This window comes from Guillardia theta (assembly GCF_000315625.1).
Source record: "Guillardia theta CCMP2712 unplaced genomic scaffold GUITHscaffold_4, whole genome shotgun sequence".
NCBI classification, from domain to species: domain Eukaryota; class Cryptophyceae; order Pyrenomonadales; family Geminigeraceae; genus Guillardia; species Guillardia theta.
This window is the reverse complement of record NW_005434670.1, coordinates 611,197-621,181: the sequence shown is the minus strand read 5'-3', so window position 1 is coordinate 621,181 and position 9,985 is coordinate 611,197. Positions and strand designations below refer to the sequence as shown.

Genomic DNA, 9,985 nt, shown 5'->3' with positions numbered 1-9,985 from the left:
GAGGCGTCGGATGCTGGGGGAAGCTGCACGCCATAGATGGAAGAGAGGTAGTGGTTGCTGAGCAAGGAGGGGTAATAGGAGAGCACGAGCTCCCTGCTTGTCCTCCGCCAGACCTTGCCGAACTGAAGGCAGGGGGGCAGCCACTCCCCGTCGAGCCCAGGTGAGCTGGAGCCGAGGAAGGCAGGGTCCCGCAGGAGGTAGGCCTCTAAGGCATCGGAGGCGATCAACATGGTCATGGTGTGACTGAGGTCCGAGGATGGGAAGGGCGAGGACAGAGCAAGAAGCTTCCGCGCACCTGCCGGAGTCAGCAGGAAGTCTCGAGCACACGCTGGTCGCCTTCCCCTTATGATGATGGACCTGCCCTCGTGCTCTGAGCTACAGTCCTCCGCCCAGTACCCGACCTCCTCCTCCTTTTCACCGCGTTTGTTTGTCTAGCTTGCTCGACAGATCTTCAATGGTTGTGCTCCCGACGCTTTGTCCCACACCTCAATCCCTCTCCCTCCTCTCTTCCTCCCCCCCCCCCCCCCCCCTTCTCTTTCTCGACCGGACCCACCACTTTGTATTGTAGCGCTTCAACTTCTGTCTTCAGCCTTGCCGCCTCGTTGGCCTCAGCTTGCATCCTCATCGAAACCTGCGCCCCCACCGTGACCTCTCCTGCTCCCTTCTACAATCTCCTCCTCTTGCTGTCAGCAACCTCCCCCCTCCCCCCTCTTCCACCGTCCCAATTCTACCCCCCCCCCTCCCACTTCCTCCTCCCTGCCACCACCATCTTCCCCTCCTGCCTCCTCGTTACCTTCGCGAGCTCCCCTTGAGCCTCAGTCAAGGTCCTTGACATGTCCGAGATCTCCTTCTCCTTGAGCGACAAGGTCGAGCTGAGCTCCGAGTTTTCCCTCTGCTCATCCTCTCAGTGCGGCCCCCCCTCCTGCCTCCTCTCTCTCTCTGCTCGCCCGCTATCCCCTTGCAGTTGCTGTTTACTCTGTGCCCAGATCTCTTCCTCCCCTTCTCTCCTCTTGGATCCCTCCGCCTTCCCTCCCCCTTGCTCGCCACTCACCCGGATGACATCTATCTGCTTCTCGCTCTCAGTCGCTCGCTCCTCCTCCCCCCCGAGCATCTGCACAAGGTGAGTTCTCTCCCCTTCCCCTCCCCCCTTCCCCCAACCTTGAGCAAGGAGGCGTTCCTTTCTTCCAGCGTCCGCAGTTCAAACATGATGCTCCTGTTCTCCTTCAGCACCTGCCCTGCCATTACTTCCTCGCCCTCGCCCTCCTCCTCCTCCTCCTCCTCCTCCTCCCTTCTTCCTGCTTCTACCATCCTCCACCACCACCTCCTCTAGCCTCTTTCCTGTTTGTTCGCCGATCGCTGCTCCCGCAGCGTGTCATTCAGCGTGTCAACCTCCTGCTGCAGAGCCAGCAGCGCGTCCTGGTTGGACAGCAGCGACTTGCTTCCTCTCTCCTTCGCATCCCACACGGCCGCCACCTGCGACCCAGCACGACTAGCTCACTAACTGCCTCTCCCCCCCCCCTCCTCCACAGCACCTCCTTCTCCAGCTCGGCGATCACCCTGTCCGCGTCCTCCGCCTTCCTCTCAAACTTCGAACAAGTCAGAGGCCAGCTCTCCCCCAGCACAACCTCACGTGGATCAGTCTCTCTGTCAGCCTGCTGCTCTCCGCCTGCTCCTTCCCCAGCTCTGACCGCAGCTGGACCAGCCAGTGAGCTCTGACCCTCAACCCCCCAATCAATCTCCATCCCACCCACCCCTCTCCTCCAAAACTAAAACCTCCGTCTCCACCACCACCACCACCTCCTCCACCACCACCACCTCCTCCTCCTCCTTTTGCCCGAACCCCTTCCTCCTCCACACACAACTACGACCACCACCACCACCTCCTCCTGATCCCATCCCACTCATACCTGTGAGATTTCATTGTCCATTCTCTTCACCACCTCCTTCACGTGATTCTCCCCCGACTGCCCGAGCTCCTCGAGATGTTTGATCTTCAGCTGCAGCCGCTTCTCGTTCTGACGCTGCGCTCAGGGGGAGCAGGGGGGAGAAGGGGAAATTGTGGGAGGAGCAGTGAGGAAGAGGAAGCAGGGAGGGGGGGGGGGGGGGGAGAGGAGGGAGGGAGGGAGATCGATAGATACAGGGGAAACGAGGCACAAACCTCAGCAGCAGTCGAGAGCCTCTCCTGTTTCTTCTTCACCTCCTCCTCCAACTTCTCCGTGTAGTCGTTGTTGATGGTCACCTGATCCTGCACTGCCTTGAGCTTCTCCCCCTGCTCGTGCAGCATGGTCTTCAGCTCTCGGTTTGCTCGATCCTGCTCGGCACATAGCAGCAGTCAGAACCCCCCTCCCCCCCCTCCATCCTTCTTCTCCTCCGCCACATTCCCCAGTCTCACCTTCTCTATCCCCTCATGCTCTATCGCTGCCAGCCTCTGCTTGCAGGCAGCAAGCTCATCCTGGTACGAACGGCTCTGCGAGTCGAGAGATTGGATCCTCTCCTGCAGCTGCAGCTCGCCGCTCGCCTTCTTCTCCAGCAGCAGCTTGTGATCGATCCTGACGCTGTTCAGCTCCTCCCTCAGCCTCTCCGTCTCCTTCTGCAGGTCCTTGACGATGCTCGTGCTGCTTTTCCGCTCGGTCGACTCCCTTGCGACCTCGATGTTGAGCTTGTCCGCCCTGCTCCTCAGCGTCTCGTTCTCTGCCGCTAGCCGCTTGCTCGCTGCCTCAATCTTCGCTCTTGTTCTCGATTCCTCCTGCAGCGCCTTGATAAGATCCGCGTTCTTCTCCGTAAGGCTCTTGAGGTGGTACGCGCAGTCCCTGTACTCCCGGTCAAGGTTATCGAGCTCGTTCCTCGCCTCCGCCTCCTGCTTCCTCAGCTGCTCCACCTGCACCTGCGCCTCCTCGCATGCTCTTTGCGTCTGCAGCATGCAGTCGTTGAGCCTGTCCACCTCCGTGCTCAGCAGCTCCGACCTCCTCTCTGCCGCCTCCGCCCTGGTCATGAGCAGCTCGTTCTCGAGCTGGAGCTGGAGGAGGGTGGAGTCGTTGGAGCGAGAGTGAGGGCTCTTGGGGCTAAAGAGAGGAGACGCGCTCGACGAGATGGGCGACATGCCCGCGTTCCGTTGGCTGAGCGAGGAGGAGGACCTGGGTGACCTGGTTCGCCCGACCGTTGCCACGGTCGGCGTTCGCGCTGAGATCCGCACCGTGTTGGAGGATCTTGACTTGGGAGTACGGGAGGACATGTCATGCAGGCTGTCCTCTGATGTCTTGGGGCTGACGACCTTCCCGGTCCTGATCCTCGTTGAAGTTTCAACTTTCGACCTTGACTTGGGTGTGGCACCCTTCTTCATCCTCTTCAACACTTCCCTTGCAGGAGCTCAGCACGGTAGGGAGGGACCAGGGCAAGTTCAAGCATCGTCACTGAGAGCTGCGACCTAACTCTCCTCCTGGCCTCCTCTCCTCCATCCTCTCCCTCTCGCCATTCCCGCCACCGGCCGCGGCCCACCTGCCGGCCATTCTTTCGAAATTGTAAAAAATATTTTGACCACTTGTAAAAGGGAATTTGACTATTTGTGAATATTGAAGTTCGAAATCCAACTTTACTGTAGTCTTAATTTCAACTTTTGCTTGGATATGTTTTCAGAGGTTTGAAGTTTTGGGGACATCGACCCTGAAATGGTGCTGACGATGGACGGGAGATGACGATAGCGGGAGAGAGTCGACGGAGGTGGCGGCACGGCAAGTGAGCGATCATGGCGTACAGTCGTCCCTTAGCAGGAAGTTGATCTCGAGGCCCAAGGGAAGCGCAGGAGCGGCATCGGCCTGCTCAGTTCAATTCTGTCTTGACAGTCAACAGCGCTTGCTCTGGGCCTCTCGCGCCTCTGCCGTTGCGGACTTGACGAGAAGGATGGGACTCTGCGTGATATTCTCCCTCTTCCTCCACTGATTCGCACGAGCTGCAAGACCCTGAGATAGTCGTGTGGTTGGTGCAAGTCCAGCAATACTCACTTGCGCGGCCCTGCTTCTGTATCTTGGACTTCCTCCGCGTCAAGTGCAGAAATGGAGAATGATTCAGACCCCCCTGGTGGAAGCTCTAGCCCTGGGTCGTCCCTTAGTGACTTTGAGATCGTGTCAGAGGTGGGTAGAGGCACCTACGGCGTGGTTAACAAAGTGCGTTCGAACCGAGACGGCTGCATATACTGCATGAAGAAGGTGAAGTGCGGCCACCTGTCCTCTCAGCGGCAGAAGGAGGTCATGTCGGAAGTGTCGATGCTTAAGAGCATGAAGCACCCGCACATCATCGGGTATATCACCTCCTTCATGGAGAAGCACTCTCTCTACATCATCATGGAGTTCGCAGCCAAGGGAGACCTGGGAAAGATCTACGAGGACCACAAGCTGCGGAAGCTCCACATCCCAGAGCAGTTCCTGTGGAGGGTCTTGTGCGAGCTCTCCCTGGCCCTCCACCACCTGCACAGCAACAGAATCATTCACAGGGACATCAAGATTGTAAACGTGTTCCTCGACCACAACAACACTATCAAGCTCGGGGACCTCGGGGTCTCCAGGGTGCTGCAGGGGGAGGAGGAGATGGCGGAGTCGAGGGTCGGGACCCCTCTGTACCTGGCGCCGGAGCTGATCAGGCGCCAGCCTTACCACTTCAAGGCAGACGTGTGGGCGCTGGGGGTGCTCATGTACACGCTCAGCGCGCTGAGGGGGCCGTTTGTTGGGGAGAACATCTACGTGCTGGGGGAGAGCATCTTGCACGAGGAGCCGAGGGCGCTGCCGGGGTCATACTCGAGATCTATGAGGGACCTGATACGCTCCATGCTCCTCAAGGACCCCTCGGATCGACCCACGGTGGACCCCTCCTGCATCCCCCCGTGTTCTCACTCCCTGCCCGTTGCTCTCTGGTCTCCATGTTGTGCCCTTTCCCCCATATGCTCCGAGTAGACTCTGCTTCTTGCTCAGCTTCCTTTCGTCCGGGCGCTGACGTGCTGGTTCAGGTGGAAGAGCTGATAGCGAGCATGATCAAAGTTGTTCCGGAGGAGCTGAGGGAAAAGCTTCAAGGTTTCATGCAGCAGGGAAGCGAGGGAGAGAGGAAAGAGAAGATTGCAGAGGAGGTTGCGGTGGGGGAGGCTGCCATTTCATCCAGGAGAGGATCGGCAGATCGTAAGAGAAGTAGACGTGGCGAACAGCTGAAAACTGATGTCTGATTGCAGAAGTGGAGAAGCTAACAAACAGCAAGGAGGTAGAATCTTTGTTTTCTCTTCGTCTCCTGCTCCTATCTTGCTCCTGCCCTCTTCCCCGTGCTGATTCATGTCCCGGCAAGGTCGTAGAGAGCAGAAGGAAAAGAGAGCAGCAAGAGTCCGGCACCCCACGAGCACCAGGTGATCTTCGATTCCCATCGTCTACTCTCCTCCGTTCCTCTCCTCTTAGCATTCTGTGCCGACTATTGCTTCCCTCGTCCTCGTCCTCTTCCTCTGCCTCGTCCCTTTCTCCTCCTCTTCCACTTCCTCTGCCTCTTCCTCTCCTCTGCCGCTTCATCCTCGCCTCGGTCCTGGTCATCCTCTTTCTTCTCTTCCTCTCTGCGCGCGTACTCAACATTTCCCAGCTTTCTCGCGGGGATGGGGCAGCGGAGTGAGGCTGGATGGCGACAACCGATACTCGAGGAGCGGGACGAGGATGGTGCCGAGGTTACAACTGAACCTGGAGAGGATGATGAGGGGGAGAGAGAAGGCGGAGGAGGAGCATCCCCGTCCCATATCAGTGCGGCAGTTCATCGACCGGCGAGTCACGAGGTCGGAGAGGCTGCGGGGAGGGGGAAGAAGAGCATGGCAGGGCAGGGCAGGGCAGGGCAAGGGCAAGGGCAGGGCAGGGCAGGGAAGGGAAGAGGGGAGAGGAGGGGAAGAAAAGGGAAGAGAAGCGAGTAAGCGCATGGCAAGGAGGGAGAGGAAGAAATGGGAGGGAAAGGAAGGGGCTTCTTGTCTCTCGTCTCGATATGTGATTGAAGTCGATCTTGGTCAGGATGACAGCGAGCGAAGGTGATCTCTTACAGCCCCACAAGCTCCTGCAGGAAGACACGAAGACGCGCGGTCTGACCCTCCTGCCCCTCTTCCTCTTGCTCCTCCTACTCCTATTCTTGCTTCTCCTGCTCCTGCTCCTGCTCCTGCTTCCACTCCTGCTCCTGCTCCTCCTGCTCATTGATTGTTGTTCTCTGCAGGAGAGGGGGCAAGCGAGAGCAAGCTCATGTACACTCGCTGCCAGACCGCAAGGGATCGGCCGACACGCAGCCAATTTGTTACCGACTCGTAAGGAAGACGATGCTGCTGCTGCTGCTGCTGCTGCTGCTGCTGCTGATGATGATGTCGACGAGGGTGTTGAGTCGTTTTGTTCCCAGGCTCACAGAACGGCGTACACGACCTGGCATCTTGCTTTCCAACCTGGTGCATAAGATCACCCGACCGATCTCTGCTCCTGCCTTCTCCTCTCGTTCTCACCTGCTCGCCCGACCTTCTGCCGTCGTGCTGAGGGCGGGAAAGTTGAACGAGAAGACGGACAAGCTCCAGAGCCAAGAAGGTGAACTTGTTGTGACGAGCATGTTGTTGTTCAAGTCATCTGATGCTGCTGCTGCTGGTGATTGTGATTGTGGCTGTGACTGTGATGACAAGATGACGATGCAGAGGATGCAATCAGAGTTGTTGCTGCTCTGCTTTAGCGGATATTGATGTTGCGGATCTTTTTCTTCACCACGCTCTTCATATGCTTGTCGATACTCGACGTGCCATGTGGAGTTGACAAGTTCGTTTAGGCTCGGCGCGAACAGATCAGATCTCAGAAGCTGAATGGAACGATCTTGGAGTGATTACAGGTGGAAATGATTTTCCTTGGAGCAGGGGATGTGGTGGGAGGGGAGGGAGAGGAGTAATGAAGCAGCAAGAGGAGGAAGGTAGAAAGAGGATTCAGAAGGGGAGTAGGAGGAATTGCTTTGACCATGTTTCTGCTCCTGCTCCTGCTCCTGCTGCTCCTCCTGTTCCTCTGCCCCTCTGATCCTGCTCTTTCTACTTTCCCTCGCCATGCACCCCCTGCTTCTCCTTTCCCTCCTTCAACTCCTTCTCCTGCTTTCGTCCTTGTCCTCTTGTATTGAGTTTCACACCAGACGAGAGCGAGCAGCCTTCTCAGTTCGACAACATCAAGACGGCGATCAGCGAGCAGATGATGATGATATCGACCAACGTGGCAGAGGTCTCTTTCTTCAATGTTCTAGCACTGTGTTGTTCTGCTTTCTCTCTTCCGATTCTTTCCTTTCCTTTCCTTTCCTTTCCTTTCCTTTCCGGTTCTTTTCTGCTCTTCCTTCTGAGTGCAGTGCAGTGTTGTGATATGCTTTTGTTTTGTTCTTGTGTCCTTCCCTTTTCTAAATTTCTTTCGCTTCTCTCACCTGCTGCGGGCAGGCCAACCGCAACTTCGCTCCTGATCGCAACCTCGCGCCTTACTCAGAGCAAGGCAGCAGCGCAAGTCTGGCTGGGGACTCGAAGGTGTTCCTGCCCGCCAGACGCACTCACCTGCTCTTGCTGCCTTCATTCTCGTTCTCCTCCTCCTCTCTTGCCCTCCATCGTCTTCTCCACGTTTCTCCTCCTCGTCCTTTCTTACCCTGCTCCATCGTCTCGACGCTCCTCCTCTCTCCTCCTTCTCCTCTCTCCTCCTTCTCCTCCTCATCTCTTCCTCAGGTTTCTTTCGGCAACCCTGCAGCTCCTCGTGCAGCAGCCCCGCACATCAGGCCAGCAACCGCCGGGCCGCATGCCGCGAGGCGGCGGCCGAGAATCTCAGACCTGATGTGAAGTTTGTAGAGTAGGGGAGGGAGGATGTAGATAGAATTCATTGAGATCAGTAAGGGAGGAGAAGATGAATAAAAGAATAACAAGACGAAAACAAAGTTTGCATGCGTGTTGGTATGGAGGACACAGCAGTGTTGTTGTGTTGAGACAAGATGAGGATGAAAGGGTGCATAGTGAGGGAAAAGCTGTGGGAATGTACAGGAGGGTTGCAGGGAGAGGAATGGAATGAAGGAACAGGATGTAGCAGAAGCTGCACAGAACGAGGATGAGGAAAACGAGAAGAATAAAGGGGAGAGGAGCGAGGAGAACACAGCAGAAGGAGTAAGATGAGGATGAGGATAGAAAGCATGCGAGGAAGACAAAGATGATGATGATGTTGTTGTTGATGATGATGATGTTGTTGTTGATGATGATGATGATGTTGTTGTTGATGATGATGATGATGATGATGATGATGATGATGATGATGATGATGATGATGATGATGATGATGATAGCGATGGCGATGATGATGGTAGTGGTGGTGGTGGTGGTGGTGATGATGATGATGAGCAGGAGGAGAAAAACGAGGAGGAGGAGGCGAGAAGGGCGGGGAGGAGAGGGAGTGAGATGGAGAGGAAGGGAGGCAGAAGACGATGGCGGTGACGTCACCAGCTTCCCGTCGCGTCACATCGCAAGCTCGACATGCCGAACGCTCCCGTCACGAGGAGATCGAAGTGAGAGCATCAGAATCTGCTGCTGGGCTTCTGCTGGGCCCTCGACCAGCCGGACAGGGCAGGACTGAAAGACGGCGATCACCTGGAGGAGGGTCAGAGCCTATCCTCCTCCGTCTCCTCCTGCTCCTCCACTTTCCCCCCTGTCCTCCTCTTCCTGCTCCTGCTCCTGCTCCTGCTCCTGCTCCTGCTCCTGCCCCTGCCCCTGCCCCTGCTCCTGCTCCTGCTCCTGCTCCTGCTCCTGCCCCTGCTCTCAGTGGCGTCACCTCCTGCAGCCCCTTGCCTCCCACTTCGACATGGTTGATGGAGATCAAGATGTCGCCTGCATGACGGGAGAATGAGCAGAGGAAGGAAAGGAAGGAGAGGAGAGCAGAGGGGTTCGAAGAAGGGTCAGCAGGGGGAGGGGAAGAGGAGGGTCAGTATGAGGAGGGGGAGGGGAGGAAATGAGACAAGGGAATTTTCTTCGGCAGGATGTGAACGGGAAAACAAGGAAAGGATCGTCATAACAGGAGGAGGCCACAACCTTGGTGGACGAGACCAGACAAGTCGGCCGGAGAACCCTCGACGACTTTTGAGATGAGGAAACGCTCCTGGGGTGCAAATCAGCAGTAGCAAGAACGTCTGCTGTCGACTGACATGCGACTTCTTGATTCCGATCCCCCAGCGGCTGGAGGAAGGGGAAGGAGTGGGAGGGGAGGTTGTAGACGGAGACGGGCATGAGCAAGAGCTGGAGGATTGCGCAGAAACCAGATGAGAGGGCAGGGGGGAGGGGGAGGGGGAGGAGGAGGAGGAGGAGGAGGAGGAGGAGGAGGAGGAGGAGGAGGAGGAGGAGGAGGAGTCTGTTCGATTGCAGGCAGAAACTAGAAACTGCTGGCTGCCGCAACTTCCTATGAATGAACCAATCAAGACCTTCACCACCATATCCCCCCTCCCTCTCCCTTCTAGGCGCATTCCGCTCCTCCTGCCCCTCACCCTCACCCCCGCCTGCTCCTGCTCCTCACCTCTCCTCTTCGCTCCGTCTCCAAACTTATCCATCTCCACCCTGAACTTCGCCACCGTCCTCCCCGGCGTGATCGCCTCCCCTGCCCATCCGTGTCGCCATGGCCAGCTGAGCTCCTGCTGGGGTCCCCCAAGGTCCCAAACTCTTGCTCCCCACCACTCGATGGGAGGCGAGCAGGAAGATGAGACGAGCTGGACGAGGATGCGGTCTTGCTGCAGACACGCCGGCAAGCGGAAGGAGAGGCGGAGGAGCCGCGAGCGCCTGCCGTTGTCCTCGATGTGATGCCTGTCCTGCACGTCTGGTGGAGGTGTAAGAGAGTCTGAGAAAGAGGAGCCTCGGAAGTGGTGGTGTGACAGAGGAAGGGGAGATAGGTAGATGGATGGATACATAGAGAGGGAGAGAGGGAGAGAGGAGGGGGTAGGGTAAAGTGGGAGTGGAGTACGGAGG

At 57.3% G+C, this 9,985-nt stretch overlaps 3 protein-coding genes across 3 annotated transcripts in view; 1 reads left to right on the top strand and 2 right to left on the bottom strand.

Moving 5' to 3' along the window:
• Positions 1 to 232: 232 nt before the first annotated feature.
• On the bottom strand, positions 233 to 3,506 carry GUITHDRAFT_132497 (hypothetical protein; the record flags this gene model as incomplete). The annotated part of the gene is made up of 12 exons (XM_005841018.1): positions 233 to 295; positions 554 to 631; positions 794 to 892; positions 1,052 to 1,111; positions 1,159 to 1,230; positions 1,390 to 1,473; positions 1,533 to 1,586; positions 1,631 to 1,693; positions 1,908 to 2,021; positions 2,159 to 2,311; positions 2,393 to 3,356; positions 3,496 to 3,506. 12 exons carry the CDS (start codon positions 3,504 to 3,506, stop codon positions 233 to 235), a joined length of 1,815 nt encoding a protein of 604 aa, XP_005841075.1.
• A 236-nt stretch (positions 3,507 to 3,742) lies between these two features.
• Positions 3,743 to 5,192, top strand: GUITHDRAFT_156917 (hypothetical protein; the record flags this gene model as incomplete). Its single annotated transcript, XM_005841017.1, has 3 exons — positions 3,743 to 3,752; positions 4,126 to 4,850; positions 5,160 to 5,192. 3 exons carry the CDS (start codon positions 3,743 to 3,745, stop codon positions 5,190 to 5,192), a joined length of 768 nt encoding a protein of 255 aa, XP_005841074.1.
• A 4,206-nt stretch (positions 5,193 to 9,398) lies between these two features.
• The window catches only part of GUITHDRAFT_132495 (hypothetical protein), a gene marked incomplete at both ends in the record, with an annotated part of 2,088 nt that continues 1,501 nt past the window's right edge, over positions 9,399 to 9,985 (bottom strand). The window contains 2 exons of the mRNA XM_005841016.1: positions 9,399 to 9,425; positions 9,511 to 9,836. Coding sequence (XP_005841073.1) covers positions 9,399 to 9,425; positions 9,511 to 9,836 — 353 coding nt within the window. The remainder of the gene's footprint in view (positions 9,426 to 9,510; positions 9,837 to 9,985) is intronic.